This window comes from Pavona decussata, unplaced genomic scaffold (assembly GCF_977016875.1).
Source record: "Pavona decussata unplaced genomic scaffold, jaPavDecu1.1 SCAFFOLD_95, whole genome shotgun sequence".
Lineage (NCBI taxonomy): Eukaryota > Metazoa > Cnidaria > Anthozoa > Scleractinia > Agariciidae > Pavona > Pavona decussata.
The window spans coordinates 638957-666041 of record NW_028145512.1 but is presented as its reverse complement, the minus strand read 5'-3'; the positions used below and the strand labels follow the sequence as shown (position 1 = coordinate 666041).

General features: G+C 38.3%; 1 protein-coding gene and 1 pseudogene across 2 annotated transcripts; both read left to right on the top strand.

Annotated features, from left to right (window-relative positions):
• The first annotated feature begins 1732 nt into the window (after nucleotides 1-1732).
• On the top strand, nucleotides 1733-7399 carry LOC146472974 (zinc metalloproteinase nas-15-like). The gene is made up of 6 exons (XM_085118877.1): nucleotides 1733-1811; nucleotides 3312-3485; nucleotides 4120-4240; nucleotides 4915-5018; nucleotides 5574-5645; nucleotides 7176-7399. The coding sequence occupies exons 1-6, from the start codon at nucleotides 1733-1735 to the stop codon at nucleotides 7397-7399; spliced, it is 774 nt and encodes a 257-aa protein (XP_084975003.1).
• Nucleotides 7400-22787: 15388 nt separating this feature from the next.
• On the top strand, nucleotides 22788-24428 carry LOC146472973 (zinc metalloproteinase nas-15 pseudogene; annotated as a pseudogene). Its single transcript, XR_014866478.1, has 2 exons — nucleotides 22788-22884; nucleotides 24124-24428. The product of XR_014866478.1 is annotated as a zinc metalloproteinase nas-15 pseudogene (transcript).
• Nucleotides 24429-27085: the final 2657 nt, after the last annotated feature.

Sequence of the window (27085 nt, the reverse complement as noted above, 5' to 3'; positions counted from 1 at the left end):
AGTAGGCCTGTATGGATTGAAACTTGAAAAATGTTAGGCTAATGTTTTTCAAGTTCTCGCTTTTTTGTTTCCAAAATGCGTTAGAACAAATCAGGAGTTCATATTCCTTTCGAGAATTGAACTGATTTCTTTTCTCTCGTCATTCCAGAATTATTTGTCAGCTGATTGAAAGTCTTCAACAAAAAAAGATAAAAAACCCCATGATTCTTCCCCTTCCCATAGTTTCATCTGTTTGGATTCCTTAACTGAAAATTTAAATTGCAGAAAATTTTAAGGACTGGATTTTTTCCCCCTAATATGCAAGCTGTTGTTGACTTTCCAAAAATACGCTTTTTTCCGCCCTTTTAAGTCGTGTTTGTTTGAAGCGAGATGAAAGCACATGCGAGTGTGAAGCGGGAGACAATAAAAAATAAACCAAAATGACGCCTGGTTGCATAGCATTGTTCCGGCCCCCATACGCATCCCCAAATCCCCAACAATCACACGGGCTCAGATTATGTGATCGATACAATAGCATTGCTACAGATAATTTTTTTTTTAATCTCCTCCGATATCTTTAATTTGCATAACTTTCTTTTCACTGAGCTCATTCAGTTCGTAACGCCCTTTCTTTAGTTTATCCAGTGCTAACAGCGAACGCCGGCGGGGAACAATAGCATCAAACTCGATCCTCTTGAAGACACAGAGAGAAAGCTGGTAAATTACCAGTAAGGTTTTTTTTCCAAGCATCCTAGTACATCTTTCAACAAATTTTAAAGCAAACGAATGAATGTATTTCTTTTGCTTATTTTACTTTAATTGAATGTGGCACGTTTGGAAATACGCTACGGACACGCCGACGCGACCGCCATTTTGTGTTGTATGTATGTAAACTATGTAAATTGTATGTAAATCTTTATTTACACACGAAAAATCATCAGTTAAGGTTAAGTTAAAAACTGAAACTAATTACAACTACTTTACGAGATTGCCGTGTGGGAATCCGAAAAATCAGCTACCTTCTTGATATTTCGCTTGAAATGCCCAACGGATGAAGCATTTGTTTAAGCTTTTGTGGCGTCATACTGTCACAATCACATGACATAACGTAGCCACTCCAGCGATTGGGTAACTTCCTTCACATTTGAACTCTAAAACAGCTTGAGCAAAGTTATGCATACAGACGTTATTTTTCTCGCGCGGTCCGCATTCGCCTGGCACTTGCGGATGCGCTTCGCGCTCGCTTCTCGCGCCAGAAAAGCTCAAAAATTAACACTTATTCTGCAGGGTAAACAAAACAAAAGATATCGTATCAGTTTGTTTGGTTGTGTTCAAAAAGCAAAGCAAACATTTTTTTGTTGGCATGTGGACAAATATGACAAGCTAGATCGATTGACACGTCAAATAAAGTTATTACTGTTGCAACAGCTGCTTTCAGCTTTGGTTTTCACAGGAATTCACTTACTCAAAGAAATACCGCAACAAAAGAGATGGACGGCTGTTGTAGACTCCCGTTCCCTGAAAGATTTGTACAACTGCATACGTACGTGTTTTGGTTGCCTTAAAGTTGAGGAATGCTAACATTCATACAAAGCATGTTAGTCCAGCTAAACAGATGAAGTAAATAAACAAAAAGCTGCTGCTTTCTAACAGTATAAAACTAGATTCTCTTTTCCATGCTAGCCGGGTTGCACTGTCCTATCCCACACGTTCAAGTCCACCTCCTTAATTTGCTTGAAAAAGTTTGATAAAAATGCGCTCGTTTAGCATTTTACTCTTAGTTGCCTCGACGTTTGCCTTTCCCTTGGAAGATGGAGATCGTCAGAAACGAGGTAATTTGTCTTTTTTAAAGCCAATTTCTTCTCCAGATATTGTAGCAAATGAACAGTTGACCCTTTCACTACTATTACGCAATACTTGAATATTTATTAACAGTTACTTTTCTACGTTCCAATAAAAATCAAGCATCAGCCACTCTCAGCTTATTCACCTATACCATCTAAAATTATAAGTTTAGACTGAATACATTTTTCAAGGGCTTTCCCCTTGACCGTTCACATTCTTACAACCTACCACTTACTCTAATGGGTTTTAATTATAACATATATATATATATATATACCTAAATTTTTTGAAAACGAGCCCGTTCAAATCATACTTGCTTGAGTGTGCGGTGCGAATGTCTTTTTGCCGTTCAAAACTCTCCAAAGTGGCCGATAAAAAAAAAAGGTAATAATAAATAAATAAGGTTGTGAAGTCTTTTTTCCCTCTTCTCTCTCTTCTTTCTCCACCTTTCTTCTCTCTTTTAAGCCATTCTAAAACTTCTCGGGCAAAACAATCCGCATTTCGGTGCTGCTTCACGAAAAGTGCTCGAGTTTTCACCGGCTACCTTTTCAATAAAAATTCGGTTAAATATACATACAACAAGATCCCTTTTATATCATGTTCATCAATCATTAGATACTGTTTAGCAGAGTAAACCAAAATGGGAAAAACAGAATACATGTCAGTGACTTGCAGGATATCTCTTAAGCGGGAAGTAGGTAGAAGAGGAAAATTGTTCTTGATAATAACCGTCTTTGAGATGATAAAATGAACAAAACAGACAGGATTACGTTCTTAACCATCTAACTTATCAGTTAATCAGTTCTCTCGTCTCCTGAGAGTCGTGATAGAATTTGCTATAATAAAATGTTTATTCCAGTAACGTATTTCTGATTGGAAATATTTCATCTGCTGCGACTTTTTGTTTGGTTTTGCCACTGTATATATGACGATTGACGTTGGTAGCTCCAATTGGTCATTACACATTAAGAAATGATATAAAAACTTAAAATATATCAATTTACCGTTGAAAAGTTTTATTTCTCTAACTGACATAAATCAGGTAACTCAAACAAATCTATAGCGTTATTGTATCAAAGTGACGTAAATTACTCTTTTACATGCTCCACTTTATTTCCTCCCAGTCTGATTGATTTAAATTGATCACGTGGTGTGGTTGTGTTCATCATCTTTTATAACCTGCTCTTGTTTTCTTCTACAAATCTTTAATTCTAAATCTTCATTTAAATTACTTCACAATATTAATCTTTCTCATATTCCCTAAAACTTATGAAACTTTAAGCCGTCTCTCTCACTATGGCGCCTATTGAGCTTGTTAGGCGTTTTTAGTTTGCTTGAAAGCTCGAAGAGAAAATTGCCTGTAAAAGTTTAGTAAAACCTTTCAAAACTCAGTTTAGCGTCCAACCAGATCTGACTTAATGACTGGTTTGTTCATATGGCTCCTTGCTGTTAGCAATTACTTAATACCGGCATCCTTTGCTCTCTAGGTGGGTCAAAAACTCGCATATTTGAGGGAGACATGATGCTGTCCGAGGAGGAGATTCAAGCGGCTGAGAACGGAGAGGACCCTACAAAAGTTGGTAGCGCACGAAAACTGACAAACTCAAACTATCGCAAGTGGCCTGGAGGGATTGTTCCTTACACGTTGCGTGATGACGCAGGTATGACGAAAAATCCTTATCATGAATTGTAAGATGGCGCCATGGGAAACCGTAGCAAAATCAATACTAGCGACAACAAGAAAAAGGGAATATTTCTACCATATTTGTAACAAACAAACAAACAAACAAACAAAAAAAGAAAGAAAGAAAGAAAGAAAGAAAAGAAGAGAGAAGCATAGCACTGACTGTCCAAGTGCTTTCTTTATTTTTTTTTCTTTATTTTTTTTATTTTTAACGAATGTTTTGAATACGGTTGATGAACTCGTCATAAAGGTTAAAAAATAAATTGTTAAGATATAAATTACAATTTCAACTTCTGTCCAAATGAAGACAGTGTCCAGCCTATTTTTGTTCGTCGAGAAATTGCAATTATGTCGCCAACGATTTTGGCTGTTCTTTTTTTGTTTTCTTTTCAATCTGATCTATTTATGCAATATTTTTAAGCCGGTTTGAACGGAGCCATCACATTTCCACATTGTTATCAAATTTAAACCTCCATACAGGCATTCATTTTGTAGCGTAGGAAAAACAACCAGTATTTTAGGGGTTAACTCGTTTATCAATTGGGACTTGTGCAGTGTTAGTTACATAAATTGTAGTTAAAATCACATGTTGTCCTTTCTTTTGTCGACAGATAGCGTATTCAAGAGAGGAGCTATTTTTAGCGCCATGAAGGAAATTTCAGAGAAGACGTGCATCAAGTTTGTCAAACGAACAACTCAGCGGGATTACATAGAGTTCACTGTCCAGAGCGGGTAAGGATGGAAACAAGGGTAGACCAAAATGACACAGAAATTTCCCCTCAATTCGTGTCAAGTTAAGGACGGTGTCTCCTAGTACAGAGATATTTTTGCGTCGTTTATTACAATGTGAGAAAAGCAGGTTTTAGCAGGGGCTAAAGGAGTCCAAAAAGAAAATTGGGGCAACCAAACATTTTTAGTTCAGAGACCAAGTAACGAGAATTTTAAAAAGGCTTAAAAGAACTTCACTATATAGATTTTTCGTGAACTTAGAGGTGAACTGGTTGCCCTTATAATTTTCTTTTTGGATTCCGATTACTCTTCTTAGAATCAATTATTCCCTTAAATTAAAGTATTTGTATTGTATTTGTATTGCTAGGCACCCGGTCGTCCTTAAGAAACCCTTATTTCACATAACCATCCCGAGCTGCACAGTAGTAGTATTCGCAGTAGTAACAAAAGAACAAATGGGGGTTTTTGTTTAACGTAAACACAAATGCCCTATTGTAAGACATCTTAGCTTCAGTCTTGATACTCAAAGAACGCACCCCTGCGGCCAGAGGACTACTTGATTGGCTACCAAACAATAAAACAGCTAATAAAACAATATATATAGCCACATAAATGTTTTATCATTCTCTATCAGTTTGCCGATTACTTTTTCTTTTCATTCGCCTTCTTTCATTTAGTTGCTGGTCAAAGGTCGGTAAAGTTGGGGGAAAGCAGCAGATTTCCCTTGGTTCTGGATGTGGGTTCCACGGGATCGCCGTACACGAGATCGGACATGCTCTTGGTATTTGTTCAGAAATTTTATTGTTTACTGCGTGTTTTTTATGTTTCCACTTTTTGGCCGTCAAGTCAGCCATGTTTTTGTCCCAATTTCCATGCACAACGCTATTTCAAGCTTGAATTAATTCAGTAGCAACTGCGTTTTTTAGTGGTTGTGTTAATGACTGGGACTTCGATTCATACCAACTGGTGAAAAAAGTGAACTCGTTATCTTTCGGTACCTCCACGCAACCATCGATTTGTTTTTCAGTTTGTTTATACCTTTTTCGTGATAACATGTGCTATAATTGTATCCGCGGGGTGTCATTAACCAGTGAAACATAAAACAACATCGATCTCAGTTTTCGCATCAAAGCTCTGAACCAAGCCTCGAGAGTTTAGATGTAAACGCTAGGTGTCTTTGGAACGGAGGCCTCTCAATACCAACCCCTCTCGTAGCTCACTACAATAAACAGAGTGATAGTGAAAAATAAGAGGGAACTAAACCTATTCACAGACCATGGAACCAAAACTATCCGTAGAACATTACCAAAGCGATTCTTTAATTTTTGTCTTACAGGCTTCTGGCATGAACAAAGTCGACCAGACCGTGATAATTATGTGGAAATTATATGGGATAACATAAAATCAGGTGATTTGTTATACATTAAGCATGGTTTAACATATTTTCCTTCAAATACCTTTTTTCAAAGATCAACGTTGAAGAATTATAAAGACATGTGTGCATATTTTGACCAGCAGAAATGAATGCTTTTATATTTACTTGTAAGTTGGTCATTTTGACCAGCGAAAATTAATGCTTTTATATTTACTTGTAAGTTGGTCTGTTTATCATCGACCAAGCTGAAGCTGTCAAAGTCATAACAACATTTATCAGGAGCCCCTAACCTGCTTTAGTGGCTGATTCAAACATTATCATTAATAAACCGACGGCAGTTTTCTATGGTCTATACTCTCATAGACCATAAAATGTTCCCATGGGTGGTGCCTACTAATACTGGGATATAATTGCGCTGTTTAAAACTATGCGGAGAAAGCAGAACTTAGCAAGAGCTTTTGGTATCCAAAAGGCAATTAGGGGTAGTCATGCATTTTTCAGAGACAATAAAAGATCAATTTCATAAAAAAAAAATGCCATACATTGCTTTGTATTTTAGCACTTTTTTAGAATTATTGTTTCTTAATTATCTTTAGAAAATGCGTGGTTACCCCCAATTTTCTTTTTGGATTTCAATAGCCCTTGCAAAGATCTGCTTTTCGCGCATAGTCATAAATCGCGCAAAAATACTTCTTTATTAGTAGGCACCGTCCTTAAGGTGGCCGAACACAGTTTGCGCGCGCTTTACACATTCTGTTAGGTGATGCTATTCAGCGCGCGCTAGGGTTGTGGTAAGCAAATTACTATCGATCCTCGATTTTATACCAAATGGATCACAAAGGTAAGTTTTGCTCTTAAAATAACTTAGTTTCTCGTTTGTGAATCCTTCTTCATTTATCGCCGAACAAAGAAAGTGAGTTCACAATGAGTTAAGCCTTTTTGTACGCTTTTCATCTTTGCTGAGAAAACCTAATTAAAAGCCACGCATGCGCATTTGAGCAAAATATTGTGACTGGTTGTTTTAATCGAAATGAACTGTTTTCTAGGGAACCGCTCGTTAGAATTTCGTGAAATTTGACTAAACAGTAGTTTTCTAAAAGTGTAACTTACCTACTAACCAAAAACAAAATCTAACAGAGGGTATCTTCAAAAAACATTAAAGTGCAAAACCAACATTTACAGGAGATCTGTCTGTTAAAATTACATGGAAGCAGCGCCACTATGTCAGTATTTTGTGAGTTTTTCTGGATACAAAAAATGGAAAAAATCTAACGAGTGCATTTTCTAAAAATTAAGAAAAACCATTATTTGTGGACAGTTAAAAGCTTGCTGTGTTGCCATGGCAACGGCACCTTGCTCAACAAGAAGTATCAAAATTTATTCCTTCTTAGTTAATCTTGCACCATACTAATTTCGGGTACTCAGAAGTACGTAGTTTTCAAATAACGTTTACTAACACCTGTGTACTGGATAACTGTGTTCGGCCACCTTAAGTGGCAACTGTTCCAGGCCGAAATTGTTTGAATGCTAACATTTTTTCTATTTTCTTTTATAATAACCAAGATCAAAAACACAACTTCAGGAAATACTCCACGGGAACAATCAACAGTCTTGGTGTTCCATACGACTATGGATCCATAATGCACTACGGGAAGCGGGACTTTGCCAAATGGCCATGGCAAACCACCATAAAAGTCAAGAATGGCGCGTCCATTGGTCAACGTAAACATCTCAGCCCACTAGATGTTAAACAACTGAATCTGTACTATGGATGCAAAAAGAATTAATAAGAAAAAATAAAGAGTGCATTACTGCTGTCACAGAATCGTCTTATTGTTTTTGAAATCTGAACATCTGACAGAATGAAAATTGACTAACTATATACCCTGAAATGAACAACTGTTAGTCACGCAAAACAAACACTAACCAGAAATATTTACCTAGTGATTATTATTGTATTTCTAAAAGAGTTCGGTTCAAAAATGTGTTTATCGGTCTGACGGCTTTATGTTCAGTTTCGATTGAAATCCGTGAATATAAGGGAAATCACGGAGCTCTGTACGGCACGCAGCGTAGAGTGCCTAAAAATTTTATTCCATACATTAGTAGATTGGTGTTACTGCTTTTGAGTTAAAATGGAGTTGACCCCACTTTTGTGAAAATAGGCTTTAAGTACATGTAATATTATGTCACGTTTAATGCATTCTGAAGTTAAGGAGGAGGTATTTTGAAAAAATTGTAACTCAGTCAAAATTTCACAGAAAACAAAAGTTAAACATTTAAATTGTTATTTACAAATGGAACTTAAGTGTGTAAAATATTCAAGCTGTTTGAGCAAGGAATGACGTTTTGGCATCGCCGGCAATGTATAGATAAATTGTAGAGGTAAATTGGGTAGTTTTGAGGTCACCTTGTAAACCGTCTCGCCAACAACGAAAAATATGACATTGAGCTCGGTAAATGTGATATTTGTTTATGGGAGAGAATAATTGATGTTCATAGAAAAAATCAGCGAAATCGGGGAAATCCGAAATTTGCCTCATCCGTTCTAACGCGGACAGGTTTATACGATAAATATTCAGTAACAAGTTCCAATTTTCCCGGACCAAAAACATGCTAAAACTAAACTAGACAGTTCAAGGGGTGGACTATGATATCAGAAATTATTTTGGCTGGGTTGAATTTTTGACGTTCACTCTTCTGGAACCCGCATCCGGTCAATGTCAAATAGCTAGCCCTTTCTCTGGCAATGGCTATGATTCCCCCGAAGAGAGAGAGAGAAAAAGGAATTCTACAAGATTCCTTTAAGGGAAGGCTCTGCCAAATAGTGTTTTTGTTACAAAAAGGAAAACTTAAAACAGAATTCAAATGGTTTCTGGGTGGCTCTTCTTTAAAAGGCCTTTTGTCTTGATAGCGGACCAAACGCGAGTCTTTCAAATTAAAGCCGGAGGCAGAGTGAGGTACCTTCCAACCAAAATTCTCTCAGTAAAATCATGCTATAGTTTTATAAAATACGTCTGGGTGTTACATATCCTCATGTAAGAAGTGTTGCGGGTCAAAACACTTTTAACCGACGCAAACAATATCAGAATTTCAGGGACCGCGGAGCCGGGGGGGGGGGGGGGGGAGGGGGCTGGGGGGGGCTCCCCCCCTCCCCAATAATTTTGCAATATGTTGGGTAAAAGGTCGGGGGTTGCGAAGCAAATTCAACTCATGATTTTCAGAAAAAAGCTCATCCTACACATTGCCATGCTCATTCGCTAAGTTTAAGTGTAAAAAAGAGTAGGGCATGGAGTTCCCGGTTCGCTGGTTTGGTCTTTGTGTGCGCGATAGTTGGGGGTTAGCTTGCAAGGAACTGCGAAAGTTCTGTTTCTTTCCCCCGTCACACTTAGTAACGAATTTGACTAAATAAAAAGATGCAACGAGTCACTGCAAAATATTGTCAGACACAGTAAATGACACAAATAAAATTGTAAAGCTCAAGTTAAGTTCTCGCCAAAACGCGAAAACTTGCTCGGCCAAATTAAGTCAAATATAGAAATGGATGAAGAAGAAGGCATTTCAGCATCCGGCTTGACTAAATTATGTGCAACAAGGTGGACTGTGAGAGCAACCTGTTTCCAAAGAGTCATCGACAATTAGGACGCATTGTTAAAGCTATGGAATGATTGCCTTGAAACGAGACTAGAATCAGATGTTCGTGGTAGAATAATTGGATGCCTGAAGCACAGATGAAAAAGTTTGACTTTCTCTTTGGATTAAACTTGAGTCAGACGATCAGTTTCTCCCATACAGATAATCTATCAGAGACCTTACAGAAAGCCGGCATGTCAGCCACCAGTGGACAACATCATGCCAGGCTGACGAAGGATGCACTCAAGAAGATCAGAAATGATGACTGTTTTGAAACTTTTTATCAGACAGTGCTTCGCAAAAAACAGCTTCATGTTTCTATTACGGAGCCTGAGGTACCCACAAGGCAAGAACAGATAAAATTCGGCTTCTAGATGTAGCGAATGAATTTGCCCAGCGAAATTAAAAACGTTTTCGCAACTTTGGTAAATTCACTGATTTAGATTTGTCAACGTGCTAAAAAGTAATTATTGGGATTTTCCTTGTGTTTGATGTTTTGTGATTTTAGTTCAAATTTAGTGTTAATTAGCCTGATAAATAATAAAATAATTCACTGTGTCTGCTATATTGGGATGTATTTTTAGCCATTCTAGACGCATTTATTTTAAAAAAATTTCCGAGGGAGCATGCCCCCGGGCCCCCTAGAGATTCTTACGTTAGGGGGTTAGTGATTCTAACCTTATGGGTTAGTTTTCTTACATTTCGGGGTTGGGGACTCTTACGTTTGGGGGTTAGGGATTCTTACGTTTGGGGATTAGTAATTCTGACGGTATAGGATTAGCTTTCTTACGTTTCGGGGTTAACGACTCTTACGTACGTTTGGGAGTTAGTTTTCTTACGGTTATGGGTTAGGGATTCTTACGTTTGGGGGTTAGTTTTTCTTACATTTTAGGGTTAGTAATTGTTACGTTTGGGGGTTACGGATTCTTACGTTTGGGGGTTAAGAATTCTTACGTTTGGAGGTTAGTTTTCTTACGTTTTGGGGTTAGTAATTGTTACGTTTAGGGGTTAGTTTTCTTTAGTTTGGGGGTTAAGGATTCTTACGTTTGGGGGTTAGTTTTCTTAAGTTTGGGGGTTACGGATTCTTACGTTTTGGGGTTAAGAATTCTTACGTTTGGCGGTTAGTTTTCTTACGTTTTGGGGTTAGTAATTGTTACGTTTAGGGGTTAGTTTTCTTAAGTTTGGGGGTAAGGGATTCGTACGTTTGGGGGTTAGTTTTCTTAAGTTTGGGGGTTACGGATTCTTACGCTTGGGGGTTAAGAATTCTTACGTTTGGAGGTTAGTTTTCTTACGTTTTGGGGTAAGTAATTGTTACGTTTAGGGGTTAGTTTTCTTAAGTTTGGGGGTTAAGGATTCTTACGTTTGGGGGTTAGTTTTCTTAAGTTTGGGGGTTACAGATTCTTACGTTTGGGGTTTAAGAATTCTTATGTTTGGCGGTTAGTTTTCTTCCGTTTTGGGGTAAGTAATTGTTACGTTTAGGGGTTAGTTTTCTTAAGTTTGGGGGTTAGGGATTCGTACGTTTGGGGGTTAGTTTTCTTAAGTTTGGGGGTTACGGATTCTTACGCTTGGGGTTTAAGAATTCTTACGTTTGGAGGTTAGTTTTCTTACGTTTTGGGATTAGTAATTGTTACGTTTAGGGGTTAGTTTTCTTAAGTTTGGGGATTAGGGATTCTTACGTTTGGGGGTTAGTTTTCTTACGTTTGGGGGCTAGTAAGTTTTACGTTTGGGAGTTAGTTTTCTTACGTTTGGGGGTTAGTTTTCTTACGTATGGGGGTTAGGGATTCTTACGTTCAAGGGGTTAGTTTTCTTACGTTTGGGGGTTAATAATTCTTACGTTTGGGGGTTAGGGATTCTTACGTTTGGGGGTTAGTAAATTTTACGTTTGGGGGTTAGTTTTCTTACGTTTTGGGGTTAGGGATTCTTACGTTTTTGGGTTAGTTTACTTAAGTTTGAGGGTTAAGAATTATTACGTTTGGAGGCTAGTTTTCTTATGTTTGGGGGCTAGGGATTCTTGCATTTGGAGGTTAGTTTTCTTATGTTTGGGGGTTAAGCATTCTTACGTTTGGGGGTCAGTTTTCTTACGTTTGGGGATTAGTAATTCTTACGTTTGGGGGCTAGATTTTTTACGTTTGGTGGTTAGATTTCTTACTTTTGTGGGTTAGAGATTCTTACGTTTAGGGGTTAGTTCTTTTACGTTTGGGGGTTAGGGATTCTTACGTTTGGAGGTTAGGTGTCTTACGTTTGGAGGTTAGTTCTCTTAAGTTTGGGGGTTACGGATTCTTACGTTTTGAGGTTATAGATTCTTACGTTTGGGGGTTAGTTTTCTTACGTTTAGGGGTTAAGGATTCTTACTTTTGGGAATTAGTTTTCCTACGCTTGGGGGATAAGTTTTCTTACGTTTCGGGGTTAGGGAGTCTTACGTTTGGAGGTTAGTTCAGTTACGTTTGAGAGTTAGGGATTCTTACGTTTGGGGGTTAGGGATTTTTACGTTATGGGGTTAGTTTTCTTACGTTTGTGGGTTAGGGATTCTTACATTTCGGGGTTAGGGATTATTACGTTTGGGGGTTAAAGAATTTTACGTTGTGGGGTTAGTATTCCTACGTTTGGGGGTTAGGTTTTTTACGTTTAGGGGTTAGTTTTTTTACGTTTGGGGGTTAGTTTTCTTATGTTTGAGGGTTAGTAATTCTTACGTTTGGAGGTTAGTTTTCATACTTTTTGGGGTTAGGGATTCTTACGTTTGTGGGTTAGTTTTCTGACGTTTGGGGCTTAGGGATTGATACGTTTGGGGGTTAGTTTTCTTACGCTCGGGGGTTAGGGATTCAAATGTTTGGGGGTTAATTTTCTTACGTTTAAAAACTGGGGATTCGTACGTTTAGGGGATAGTTTTCTTACGTTTGGGGGGTTAGGGATTGTTACGTTTGAGGGTTAGTTTTCTTATGTTTGGGGTTTATTAATTCTAACGTTTGGGGGTTAGGGATAATCTTATGTTTGGGGGTTAGTTTTCTTACGTTTGGGGGTTGGGTATTTTTACGTTTGGGGGTTAGGGATTATTACCTTTGGGGGTTAGTTTTCAACGTTTGGGGCTTAGGGATTGTCACGTTTAGGGGTTAGTAGTTCTTACGTTTCGGGGTTAGTTTTCTTACGTTTTAGGGCTTAGAAATTCTTACGTTTAGGGGCTAGTTTTTCCACATTTAAGTGTTAGTTTTCTTACGTTTCGGGGTTAGAGATTATTACGTTTGGGGGTTAGTTTTCTTACGTATGCGGGTTAGGGATTCTTACGTTTAGGGGTTAGTTTTTTTACGTTTGGGGGTTAGAGATTCTTTCGTTTGGGGGTTAGTCTTACGTTTAAGGGTTAGTAATTCTTACGTTTGGAGGTTAGTTGTCTTAAGTTTTGGGGTTAGGGATTCTTACGCTTGGGGGTTAAGGATTCTTTCGTTTGGGGGTTAGGGATCTTCAGGTTTGGGGGTTAGTTTTCTTACGTTTAGGGGTTAGTAATTCTTATGTTTCTGGGATAGTTTTCTTACGTTTGAGGGTTAGGGATTCTTATGTTTGGGGGTTAGTTTTCTTACGTTGGAGGGTTTTTTGTTCTTACGTTCGCGGGTACGTTTTCTTAGGTTTGGGGTTTAGAGTTTCTTACGTTTTGGGGTTAAGGATTCTTACGTTTGGGGGTTAGTAGTTCTTACGTTTTAGGGTTAGTTTTCTTACGTTTGGGGGTTAGGGATTATTACGTTTGGGTGTTAGTTTTCTGACGTATGGGGGTTAGTTTTCTTACGTTTGGGAGTTAAAGATTCTTACGTTTGGGGGTTAGTTTTCTAACCTTTAAGGGTTAGGGATTTTTACGTTTGGAAGTTAGTTTTCTTACGTTTGGGGGTTAGTGATTCTTTCGTTTAGGGGTTACTTTTTTTAGTTTGGGGGTTTAAGTAATTTTTACATTTAGGGGCTGGTAATTCTTAAATTTGGGGGTTAGTAATTTTTACGTTTAGGGGCTAGTAATTCTTAAGATGGGTGTTAGTTTTCTTACGTTTGGGGGTTAAGGATTCTTACATTTTGGGGTTAGTTTTCTCACGTTTGGGGGTTAGGGATTATTACGTTTGGGGGTTAAGGATTCTTACATTTTGGGGTTAGTTTTCTTACATTCGGGGGTTAGGGATTCTTACGTTTGGGGGTTAGTTTTCTTACCTTTGACGGTTAACGATTCTTACGTTTGAAGGTTAGTTTTCTTACGTTTGGGGGTTAGTTTTTTTACGTTTGGGGGTTAGTAATTCTTACGTTTGGAGGTTAGTTTCCTTACGTTTGGGTGTTAGGGATTCTTACGTTTATGGGTTAGTTTTCTTACGTTTGGGAGTTAGTAATTCTACGTTAAGGGGTTAGTTTTCTTACGTTTGGAGGTTAGGGATTCTTACGTTTGGGTGTTAGGTTACTTACGTTTTTGGGTTAGTTTTCTTATGTTTGAGTATAAAGGATTCTTACGTTTGGGGGTAGTTTCGTACATTTGGGGATTAATAATTTTTACGTTTGTGGATTCTTACCTTTGGGGGTTAGTTTTCTTACGTTTGGAGGTCAGGAATTCTTACGTTTGCTGGTTAGGGTTTCTTACGTTTTAGGGCTAAATTTGTTACGTTTAGAAGTAATGGATTCTTAAGTTTGGGGGTCAGTTTTCTTACGTTTACGTTTGGGGGGTAGTAATTCTTACGTTTATAGGTTAGTTTCCTTACGTTTGGGTGTTAGGGATTCTTACGTTTATGAGTTAGTTTTCTTGCGTTTGGGGGTTAGTAATTCTTACGTTTAGGGGTTAGTTTTCTTACGTTTGAGGGTCAGTAATTCTTACGTTTTTGGGTTAGTTTTTTTACGTTTTGGGGTTAGTAATTCTTACGTTTGGGGGTTAGGTTTCTTACGTTTAGAGGTTAGGGATTCTTACGTTTGGGTGTTAGGTTAATTACGTTTTGGGGTAAGTTTTCTTATGTTTGAGGGTAAAGGATTCTTACGTTTGGGGGTAGTTTTCATACTTTTGGGTATAATTATTTTTACGTTTGGGGGTTAGTTTTCTTACATGTTGGGATTAGGGATTCTTACGATTGGGGGTTAGTTTTCTTTCGTTTTGGAGTTAGTAATTCTTACGTTTGAGGGTTAGTTTTCTAAAGTTTGGGAGTTAGAGATTCTTACGTTTTGGGGGTTAGGTTTCTAACGTTTGGGGTTTTATGGATTCTTACCTTTTGGGGTTAGTTTTCTTACGTTTGGGGGTTAGTAATTCTTACTTTTGTGGTTTAGTTTTCTTACGTCTGGGGATTAGGGATTCTTACGTTTGGGGGTTAGTTTTCTTACGTTTGCTGGTAGGGTTTTTTACGTTTCAGAGCTAAATTTCTTACGTTTAGAAGTAATGGATTCTTAAGTTTGGGGGTCAGTCTTCTTACGTTTGGGGGTTAGATTTCTTACGTTTAGAGGTTACAAATCCTTACGTTTGGGGGTTACAAATCTTTACGTTTTGGGGTTAGATTTCTTACGTTTGGGGGTTACAAATCCTTTTGTTTTGAGGTTACTGTTCTTACGTGTGGGGGATACAAATCCTTACTTTCGGAGGTTAGATTTCTTACGTTTGGGGGATCCAAATCCTTACGTTCGGGGGTTAGATCTCGTACCTTTGGGGGTTACAAATCCTTACGTTTGTGGGTTACAGATCCTTACGTTCGTGGGTTAGATATCTTACGTTTGGGGATTACAAATCCTTACGTTTGGGGGTTACAAATCTTTACGTTTTGGGGTTAGATTTCTTACGTTTGGGGGTTACAAATCCTTTTGTTTTGAGGTTACTGTTCTTACGTGTGGGGGATACAAATCCTTACTTTCGGAGGTTAGATTTCTTACGTTTGGGGGATCCAAATCCTTACGTTCGGGGGTTAGATCTCGTACCTTTGGGGGTTACAAATCCTTACGTTTGTGGGTTACAGATCCTTACGTTCGTGGGTTAGATATCTTACGTTTGGGGGTTACAAATCCTTACGTTTGGGGGTTACAAATCTTTACGTTTTGGGGTTAGATTTCTTACGTTTGGGGGTTACAAATCCTTTTGTTTTGAGGTTACTGTTCTTACGTGTGGGGGATACAAATCCTTACTTTCGGAGGTTAGATTTCTTACGTTTGGGGGATCCAAATCCTTACGTTCGGGGGTTAGATCTCGTACCTTTGGGAGTTACAAATCCTTACGTTTGTGGTTTACAGATCCTTACGTTCGTGGGTTAGATATCTTACGTTTAGGGGTTACAAATCCTTAGGTTTCGGGGTTAGATTTCTTACTTTTGGCATATACAAATCCTTACATTCGGGGGTTAGATTTCCTACATTTGGGTGATACAAATCCTTACGTTCAGGGGTTAGATTTCTTTCGTTTGGGGGTTACAAATCCTTATGTTCGGAGGTTACAATTCTTTACATTTGGGGGTTAAATTTTTTACGTTTGGCGGTTACAAATTCTTACGTTAAGGGGTTACAAATCCTTACGTTGGGGGGTTAGTAGATTTCTGACGTTTGGGGGTTACAAATCCTTACGTTTGGGGTTACAAATCCTTACGTTTTGGGGTTAGATTTCTTACGTTTGTGGGTTACAAATCCTTACGTTCGGGTATGTTCGGGTATTAGATTTCTTACATTTGGGGGTTACAAATCCTTACGTTTGGGGGTTAGATTTTTTACGTTTGGCGGTTATAAATTCTTACGTTAGGGGGTTACAAATCCTTTCGTTCGGGGGTTAGATTTCTTACGTTTGGGGGTTACAAATCCTTACGTTTGGGGTTACAAATCTATACGTTTTGGGGTAAAATTTCTTACGTTTGGGGGTTACAAATCCTTACGTTCGGGGGTTAGATTTCCTACGTTTGGGGGTTATATTTCTTACATTTGGGGGTTACAAATCCTTACCGTTCGGGGGTTAGATTTCCTTCGTTTGGCGGTTACAAATTCTTACGTTCGGGGGTTAGATTTTTTACCTTTTGGGGTTAGATTTCTTACGTTTAGGGGTTACAAATTCTTACGTTTGGGATTACAAATCCTTACGTTTTGGGGTTAGATTTCTTACGTTTGGGGGTTACAAATCCTTATGTTTGGGGGTTAGATTTGTTACATTTTGGGGTTACAAATCCTTGCGTTTGGGGGTTAGATTTTTTACGTTTGGCGGTTACCAATTCTTACGTTGGGGGGTTACAAATCCTTACGTTCGGGGGTCAGATTTCTTACGTTTGGGGGTTAGATTTCTTACGTTTTAAGGTTACAAATTCTTACGTTTGGGGGTTGTAAATCCTTACGTTTGTGGGTTAGATTTCTTACGTTTGGGGATTGCAAATCCTTACGTTTGATGTTCAGATTTCTATGTTTGGGGGTTACAAATCCTTACGTTTGGGGGTTTAATTCCTTTTGGTGTGAACTTCTAGAAAATCCCCCAAAATCGAGAGATAAGTGCATTCGTTTTGAGTCTCAAATTAATGAAAGTAGCTAAATCGAGCCACTAGTTCACTCTTTTTGGACTCTAATTTGCGAAAATAGGCAATAATTGGGAAATAAGTTAGTTTTTCCTAGTCCTTAAATTCGTGAATATAGCCAGAAATCGGGCAAGACGTTCACTGTTGTTTTGTTTCAATTTCGGGAGAATAGGTAAAAGTCAAGACATAAGTTCATTTCTTTCTGGACTAAAATCCGTGAAAATGACCAAAAGTCGTGAAAATGGCCAAAATGAAGCCGTAAATTAACTCCTTGTTGGCCTCAAGGTCTTTAAAATAGCCTAAAAGAGAGCAATAATTCCATTGCTTTCTTGTCTCCAATTCGTGAAAAGAGTCAAAAATCGTGCAATAAGTTCATTGCTTTTTGGTCTCGAATTCGTGAAATGGAAATATTTCTTTTGGAAACTGGGAACTGTTGCGAGGAAACAAAAATGGTTTCGAAATCCTTAGCAAACAGTTGAATATCTTAACAAGAACGTTCCTATTGTTCAACACATTTCAAAATCTATTGTGGTTTGTGCACTGTCAAGGCCAAAAATGCCAACTAGGACTGTCACAAAAATGTATGTAAACCAGTGGGGAAAACTGTTTGCTGATATTAGGGCTTAGAGTAAATAGCATAGGCCTTACGTTGCAGTACGAGAGTTGCCCATTGTTATTTGCATAGGAAAGGGAAAAAGCACCTCCTGAGGAGATCTTAAAGCGGCACGACCACGGAGAGTTTGCAGTATTTTAATGAAAGCTACTCAAACATTTAACGTGGAACTTTTTCTCAGACATAAAATTATTTGTATAAGATTTGTCCAATGAAGAACAATTTATAAATCAGGATTTAGCAATTTGTCTAAAATACAAAGGTAGAACTTGAAAAAAATGGCCAATTTTTTCAAGTTGTAATCGATCTCCATTTAAGCCATCCGCAGCAAAAGAACAAAATGTTAGCTTAGGTATCTATACTCGTAGGGCAATTGTTAACAAAACTGAACCATTATTTTAATTAACATTTCCATCGATACAGGTTTGTATTTCGCTGTTCAAACGCATAATAAAAATAAGTGACACTGCCCCAAGACTTTGATAAGCCAGTTAAAAACCACCTGCTGTCGTTGCAGTGGTAGCGGCACCAATGCGGAATCTGTGTGTTACTGCACCTAGGTTCTTACTGATGCGACTGTTATGCGGGTGTCTACTGTATCCGGGTCAGTACACTTTGATTGAACAGTTTAACGGGAGATAGCCTGCATCCGTTATAGTATACTTACCATGAACTAAGCTCAATTCTACAATAGCAAGGATGTCGTCTTCCTCGCATCACACAGTTAAACTGTTCAGAGTGACTGACGCAGTTAGAGTAAACACTTGCATATATTAAAGAACCTAGATTTTTCGTCGGCTACGCTCACCAAGGAAAAGGATTTGTATGGAGCATAACGAAGTGCCAATATTTCACCCCCAAATTACAATAAGATGCCGATATTTTTTGTAAGAAGGCATTTTCATCATGCTCTTTTAGAATAAACTCAACAAATCCAATAATTTCAGAAATTTAGTTTTTATGGCAGTGCACCCTTAATCAATGCCATAATTTCAAAAAAATTCAAATATTTGTGACGTCCTTCAGTACCGCTATATATAGCCTATCGTTAAGTCTAACAATAGAATATTTTAGGAAGCATATCCTCAGGACACATCTTAACTTATCATTAATAGCTCTAATCCTACAGAAATAAAAAAAAAGAGTTGTAATAAGAAAGGGCACTGTTGCAAAAAGGAATGTCTAGTAAAGAAACAAAATTAATACTTTATCAGATGACTTAAGATCATGGGCATAACAAAGACGTGGGAGAATTTATCTGTATGTTGTGAATTTTACAATTTCTAAATCTGGCGTCGTGATCAGTTATTCAGCTGGGTCCTCAAAGCTTTCCTTTGTAAACGAAGGCATAAGTTCCGTGGATAATATCAAACACCAAAAAGTATACGTGTAATTTGGGTCAATTGTAACACTTTTTTCTTTGTGTCCGTTTCTTCTGCAGTTGGTTCAACATTGACATGAAAGGCAGCAAAACGCTAGGTTTTTTACGTATTCTGATTGGCTCAAACCTGTACAGTTGGATCAATATTCACAGAACTGACAAGAACTGTGTAAAGTTACTGTTCCCCAGAAGGGAGAATTTTTGTGTCGATATCAAGGAACGAAGAGTTGATTAAACCGAAAGACTAAAGGTTAACACACAGTCAAGACAGTCAAGCACGCGAGCTAGAGACGTTTTCCGGCGAGTTCGCATTCCAGTGGATTCAAGATGTTGTCTTTGATTGTCATTCTCCTCGTTTCCTACTCTCTGGGAATTCCGGTGGTGAAGGAAGAACGAGATAAACGAGGTAACTACAGAAAGCAATGGAATTATTGCTCTCTTTTAGGCTATTTTAACGAACTTGAGGCCAACAAGGCGTTAATTTACGGATTCATTTTGGCCATTTTCACGACTTTTGGTCATTTTCACGGATTTTAGTCCAGAAAGAAATAAACTTATGTCTTGACCTTTACCTATTCTCCCGAAATTAAAACAAAACAGCAGTAAACGTCTTGCCCGATTTCTGGGTATAGTTCACGAATTTGAGGACTAGAAAAAACTAACTTATTTTACCTATTTTCGCAAATTAGAGTCCAAAAAGAGTGAACTAGTGGCTCGATTTAGCTACTTTCTCTAATTTGAGACCCGAAAACAGAACAAATTTTAAAATGTTCAGTGCGATCACCAAGTGATGTACCTTTGCTTGGCTGCTTCTTTGTCAATTTGAGACTGCGCCTTTCCTTCTCGATCAGCAGTTTTTATTAGAGTAATTCCGTCTAATTTTTGTTGAAGATATCCACGTTTTGAAATTCACCTTTTTGTGTTGAAGTCTTCAGTGGGTATAGAAAATTTGAGGGAGATATGATGCTAGGAGAGGCACAGATTCAAGCAGCTGAACATGGTCTTGATCCAACAAATCTTGGGGGGGGGGGGGGCAAACAAGGATTAAAGCACAACGCACAGTACCCTACACGATACATGAAAGCGCAAGCAATCAATCTCTTTAAACACACTCTTAATATTTAACTTTCAAACTGCTAATTATAAGGACCGGTTGAGTTGCAGACTTGTTGCCTCAGTGCTGAGAAGCATGCACAGGCTCCTTGTTTACACACTTTAACACCCAGATCGATCTCACAAGCTCACACTTACGCCTAGACCAACTTGATTGTTTAAAATTCAGTGTTAATTCCTTTTTTACAGGTTAATTCGCATAGTCATTTCATGTACATCGCGCGATAAGTGGCTAAACATACGCTCACGCTGGGTAGATCTTTTCACTGATCGAAAATGGAGATATAATAGGGCAAATGACCTATTGTAATAATCCTACAGTATCATAATGTTTTTAATTGCCACAAATTTACGACGAGGATACGTCGCTATCGCGGTCCGGACCCTGTAAATCGCCGACCGAAACTACAAAGAAATGTATGGAAATAACTACGGCTATTACGGAACTGGGGACACGCCATCTTTATTGCTTTTACTCTTGTTACAACGGACATCGTGGACACATTGAACGACAAATTTGAATTCTTCCCCCCAACGATCAGAATAATCTAAATATGTTAATTACTCAATACGCCCAAGATGTTCCTTCTCAGTCGTCAAAGAAAGTCTCAATGGGTTTAGCCGTTAGCCGTAAATTAAACTCGGACGTAAAAATTGAAAAGTTTAAACCGTTAGCGATAACATAAGTTCACCATAAAAAAATTTGTACCCAATATTTGCCAATTTCAAGGTGCCTAGATCTGACTCTTTAGTCTCCTACGCAGCCGCCTTTAGGCTCGTCGAGCTTTGCGTGACGAGCCTAAGAACGGCTGCGTAGGAGACTAAGATCTCTTAAGACCGGTTACTTTTCCTGTTTCGTGGTTGATGCGGCTACGACGAGTACACAATCTGCCCTGGTGTGATCTGTTATTGAAACCAAAAGTGTGGAGTCTTACGTGGCCTGCTTTTTGTAGGACGAGTTGCAGTATTTTGTTTCAACTATATTTAGATTTCTCCAATTCTTTCATCCAGTTGTGTGAATTGAGCAGTATAAAGGTATATTATTATTTAATAAATTGTTAACTTTTCTCTTAGCCGTAATGGAAAAAAAATTAACCGTTAGTCGTAAAAAAGCCAAAAATTTAGCCGTTAACCGTAACTGAGCCACTGCCCCATTGAGAGGGTCTTCAAAGTGTTTCCGCTGCACTGTATCTACATAATTTTGTCATTTCAATGTTCTTGACGTCGAATTTGCGCCTTCCAATAGATTCTGCAGTTCATATTCGTTATTCTTTGGCTCGTATCCGCATAGTGACATTTTACAACTTGAAATTGGGTCAGTTTTCATCCACCCGCTATTATGGGAACCAATTGACGGTCCCGGGGCTGTCGACTATAACGAGAGTCGTCTATACAATGTACTTGGAGTTGAATCACGTTGGCATATCGAAAACATAAATTGGAAAACCTGTCAAGGACTTTGCAGTTTCTTCGTGACTGAAAATGTTTAGAGATACGAAGTATTGGCTAATTGTTACCTTCATACGTTCACAAGCGACGCACCGATAAATTGATGTAATCGTCCTGGCCGAGTTACGGAAATGTTTTTTAAAAGGACTTATCAAGGATAGTAAAATTAAGAAAAACGACAACAGTTCTAATTTGTAAAGGCATATTTCGACAGCTCTTCGAAAAACTACAAACTTGAATTTACAATATTAAAGTACATAAAAATGATGAAATACTGAAAAACTGTTACATTTCTTTTCTCATTAGCATTTCTGTGTACTGATTATAAATTCAACTTTGTATTTTTAATTTTTTTTTCAGGTTTAAGCGATTAAACCTGCAGAACAGCGTAAAAGTCAAAAATTGTTTTTCTTCAACCTGCTGATATCCAGACCTTTTAATCGTAGAATTATAGTTAGGATTTCATAGCGATAAAATTCAGTTAACCATGCAGTGTATAATTTCCTTTACGTATTACTGAAGAAACCATCTTCTCTTTAGAAAATAAATTTCTAAACTGGCTTGGAATAAAGGGGCCCACAGAGAGAACAATTGACAGTGCTATCAAAGAGTGGGAGGAGAAAACGTGCATCAAATAAATTCGTACGCAGGACCAATCAGAATAACTACGTGGAGTTTTTCGACGGTGACGGGTGAGATGTACTAATAATGGGTGTTATTACCATTGTTCAGGATTCATAATTTTTCATGACATACTATGTTTCTTGGCTATTTTTTCCTTTTTAAACTAACTGAGCTATTAAGGTTATCCAACGTCAACTGAAAAGCCTCGTCTCGGAATTAAATGAATACTTAAACCGGCGAAATTCATTAGACGATAATGTCAGCTAGAAACTGATTCGGTTATTAGATGTATTTAAGGGACCATTAAAGTATCTCGTTACTAAGCTGTACGGTTGCTACCCAAGTGCAATTTCACTTCCGGTCAGCCAAAATGTTTTCGCGCGCTTTTTTCGGCGCCGGCCCGGCGTCGCCGATTCAAGTCGCCGGTACCTTTTTTTTCACTTCGTTGCAACAAACACAAGAAAAACTTTTCGTTTACATTTTTATTGATTAATTTTCTGCTTTACGGTTACAACATGTGAGTCGTGCCTTTATTTTTGAAACTTGAGTGTTTTGCTTGAAAATTTCATCCTCGTACGGACGTAAACAGAAAGCCGCAGCGATGGCTGCATGTCGATGGGGAAATCTCGAAAAGGTGACAGTACAAGATTTCCAGTGTCAGGCTGGGAATCGAAATCTCAAAGATGCATTACTTTGTATTATACTTTTTTTTTTAGAATAATTGTCGCTTAATTATCTCAAAAAACGCGTGGTTACCCCCAATTTTCCTTTTGGTTTTCAATGGCCCTTGCTAAGAACTGCTTCTCCCGCATAGTCATAAACTTCCCAAAATACTTCGATCTTAAATATTAACACATGACAAAGACGGTCCCTAACTTCCTCCAACCGATATTTCGTCTTTTGTACTCTCCTTTACAGGATTCTGGCACGAGCAGGGTCGTCCTGACCGTGATGACTATGTGGAAATTGTTTGGGGAAACATCAAAGAAGGTGAGAAAGATGCATTATTCAGTAAGTGACATGGGCATACTCAGAAAAAAAAAAGATCCGAGTGCTCCTATTTCCCTAGTTCAGGTGCTCTACCACTGAGCTACAGGAGACTCGTTGGAGCTAAGGCCATTAAACTACATTAATCCTGCATGGTGCTAGGATTTAAATGTCAATGTGTGGTATATGGGCAATGGAATACACTCTGTTTTTTTTTTTTTTTTTTTATAAGAACGTCTAATTTTGGAGCTGAGGCTGAACGTTCTTATATTTTTTTGCGATTTGAGGCTGAAAACGTTCTTACGATGTTCTTAAATTAGTAAACACTACATGTATTTTGTAAATCACCGGACGCGACCAGGAAACCTATTAAAGTCCATTGCCTGCTGAGATATGGTATGATTATGACAAACCGAGATGTCTGTCACCATTCTTAATGTTAAACAAAACATGCCCTTAAGTATTTTAGTTAATTTACATTTGTTACCTTGATTTTATATACAGATTACCAAAATAAAAACGTTCTTAATCGACTCTTAGCCTGAGGAATGTTCTTAATACGTTCTTAAAATTTTGGTCAATCTCAGCCTCGACGTTCTTATAAAAAAGGTTCTTATAAAAAAACAGAGTGTAAATGTGAACTGATTAGCTAACAGCACTTGTCCAAACTCCCGACACACAATACAGGTATCGATAGGATAGTTGACGATTTCTTTCCTCATTAAGAACTTGATTAATGTATAACTGAATTCGTTCATTTGAATACTTAGTTGTCTTCCTTTTGGGCAACATCAAAATGAAGGCATGTTAAAACGAATTTTCGATTGCAGTCAAAAGTTTGATAGCTTGAGACATGCAATCTTTCCTAGTTTCAAAGAACACTTTACGTTCAATTCACCGCTTTTATTCACTAAATAATCTTACCATATCTTGGGCCTTTTAGCCTTAGACATTGGTTGTGGTGTTAAGTTCAAGAACAATGGATCTTCAAAAACAAAAAGAAATCATAGATAAATAAATAAAGCTCTAGGTAATGCTTTTTTACTGGCTATTTTTAGTCAATCTAGAAATGAAACATGGAAAGCTAGCAAATTTTCTATCTTTCGACCAACAACTTCCAGTCGAAAATATATATACCGTGTCACAACGGGTCACTTAATAAGTTAGCTTGTTTTAAAATATCAAACATTAAGCTACATAGAATATTAGTTAATCACTCTTTGCATTTTATTATATCTTCAGAAAACAAGCACAATTTCAATAAATACGGTCATGGTTCCATCGATAGCTTGGGTGTTCCGTACGACTATGGATCCATAATGCACTACGGGAAGCGGGACTTCGCCAAGTGGCCATGGCAGACCACCATAAAGACCAAGCATGGCGCATCTATTGGTCAGCGGGATCATCTCAGTAGTCTGGACGTTAGGCAAATGAATCTTTATTACAACTGCAACTCTAAGTAATAGTAATGTGTCTTTCAATGTTAAAAATTAATATAGAGAGACTCAAAATAAAGGAGTTGTACAAGTATGAGTCGGTGAATGATGCAGTATTTGCAATGCCAATCATAGTATATAAGGGCGACTATCCGCTTTGAGCCTCATATTCAAATTTTGTCAAAAAATAGATTTCTTTAACAACTTTTCCATCAACTTTTCTTGGAAAGTAGGTAACAAATATGAAATACGAATGGAGACATTTATTTTTTTTTATTTTGTGATTGGAACTTTTCGCACCCAGGGATGTGCTCGAAACCCACTGGGGAGATCGTGAATTTTGCAAGACTTGCAGCTGTTAGTTCTGGAGAAAAAAGATTATTCAAAACCTCCTTATTCGCTAGTTTTAAACAATGGCCCAGTTCACGTTTATAGTACTTTTTATTACTCCCGTATGCAGACAGGTTTTCTAATTGGTTTCTAATTCCAAATTCTAAACCACAGGCAGCCCAAATTACAAAATCATTATTTCCGTAAGAAAAGTCGTACTGGCTTTGCCTCGAAAGATTTTTCAAAACAGTTATTTGGAATTCACATTGAAGGGATGTATGTTCAGTCAATAAGTCAATTTTCTTGTAATTTCGGACCAATACAGCTACAAGAAATAGCTTAGCAAATTCAAACACTATGTTAGAAAAAAAAGGAGTTCTCTTGGGTGGGGGAAACCTGCCCTCCCCCCCCCCCCCCCTCTCACCTATATGTACGGCCCTGAGCTGACGACAACTGGTTGTTAAAGGGGCACTGTCATGGTGATTCCGCTGAGTTTTGGTCAAAACTGCTCAAATATTTTACAAGATATTTTTTCTCTAACATGACAAACACTCAGGGATTTCTCCTGGGAAGATTGAACAAATTGTCTTCAGTTTTTTGTAGTCTGAAATGTCAGCCGTCTCCTCCCCCTAACCCGCAGGGGGCGCGGGAGAGAGAGACTGTGGGTTAGGGGGAGGAGACGGCTGACATTTCAGACTACAGTTTTTTGGTGATTTGCAAATTGGTGAAAAACTAGTAAAACTTCAGGCCAAGTTTTTCAAGTTGCAATCTATTTCAATCCTGACCATCCACAGCCAAACATAGTAAATATTAGTTCAGTTCTGTTTGTTTGCAAGTTTCTTGGGATATTTACTAATTTCAGCCAATGCGAGTTGCAAGTTTCTTCAGGTATTAAATTATTTCAGGACTGGATTTGCGAGATTGTAACGACAATTACTAATTCGAGAAATATGTTCCCCATTTTTTTTTTCGCCATTTACTTTTTGCAGCAATGTCTTACGATATTAACTAATTCCAGCAATGTGTTTGCCAATTTCGTACATTATTTATTAATTGCGGTAATTGGTTCCCTAGTTTCTCAGCATATTTACTAATTCCAGCAACGGGGTCTCAATTTTCTTAATTCCTACAATGAGTTCGTCAGTTTCTTACGATATATATACGCAATAGGTTTGCCAGATTCTTACGATATTTCGGATTGGTCGTCAGTAAAGTCCGGGGTGCCCCAAGGAACGATTCTTGGCCCTATTTTATTTATCATCTATATAAACGACATCTCGACAGATTTGACATCCACTGTCAAGATTTATGCGGACGACACTAAAATCTACTGCACAATTGGTTCACCGGATGTTGATATCCCTGCCCTGCAGTGTGACCTAGATCGATTAGGCGTATGGGCAAATAAATGGCAGATGAACTTTAATGCGGATAAATGCGAGATGATGCGTATTACACATAGAAAGGATTAAACCAAACCTATTTATTCGCTGGGAGGGCAATTTAGATCGGTAGAGAACACCAAGGTCCTCGGGGTAACCATCTCTTCTGACCTGTCCTGGGGCAAGCATGTGTTTGCAACGGTGAATAAGGCAAATATAGTATTGGGTATCATAAAGCGGTCCATTGGAACAAATAACCGGGATGTGTTTTCGCAGCTCTACAAGTCACTTGTCCGGCCTATACTTGAGTACGCGGCTCCTGTTTGGAGCCCGTACTTGATTAAGGATATTGTGGCGCTGGAAAAGGTTCAAGAACGAGTTTCGTGACTTGCTTTAAAGTGCCCCTGGGACGAAAATTTCATTTTCCATCTTTTTGCATTTTCGTGTAGAATATGACCTTCTTACTCATGTTACCAAATTTCAATCCTTTACGGCGATTGAAAGTATTTTTTTTTTTTTAGCTTTTTATTCGAGATTTCACGGCCGCCATTACTTGGCCTAGCATGCGAGCAAGCTCTCTTGGGGGTGGGGGGCGGGAGGGGGAAAGAGGAGAGAGCTTGCAACGATGTCTCAGGAATTTGAATGCCGCCCCCAATACTCCCTGCGGCTCCCTGCTGTCCTTGCTGTCAGAATTTGGCCAATCAGTGCAAACCGGAAACGATAGCAAACGTAGACAAACTTATGAAAGGTACAATGTTATCAGATACACTTCGAAAGACGGGAATCCTTGCTGACAAAAACTATAGTTTCTCTGATCGAGTATGCCTACCGAGTGCAACAAAAATCAGAAAATTAAGTGAAGGATTTTACTTAATTGTGAGCACACTAAAAGCCGATTGACCAGAAGGTCGAGGTCACAAATGTCGTCCCAAGGGTCAAGCGAATCTTGCCGACTGCAGTGTCAACGCCACAAAACTGCTGGACATAAAAAATGTCGAAAAACTTGACACGGTCCGGCCAGAGAAAAAAGAAGCAGTGCAAGGAAATCGGAAG

Coding starts and splice junctions, on each gene's coding strand:
- LOC146472974 (XM_085118877.1), top strand. CDS start 1,733: ATGCGCTCGTTTAGCATTTTACTCTTAGTTGCCTCGACGTTTGCCTTT. Junction 4,241..4,914: donor GAGTTCACTGTCCAGAGCGG/GTAAGGATGGAA, acceptor TCTTTCATTTAG/TTGCTGGTCAAAGGTCGGTA. Junction 5,646..7,175: donor ATGGGATAACATAAAATCAG/GTGATTTGTTAT, acceptor ATAATAACCAAG/ATCAAAAACACAACTTCAGG.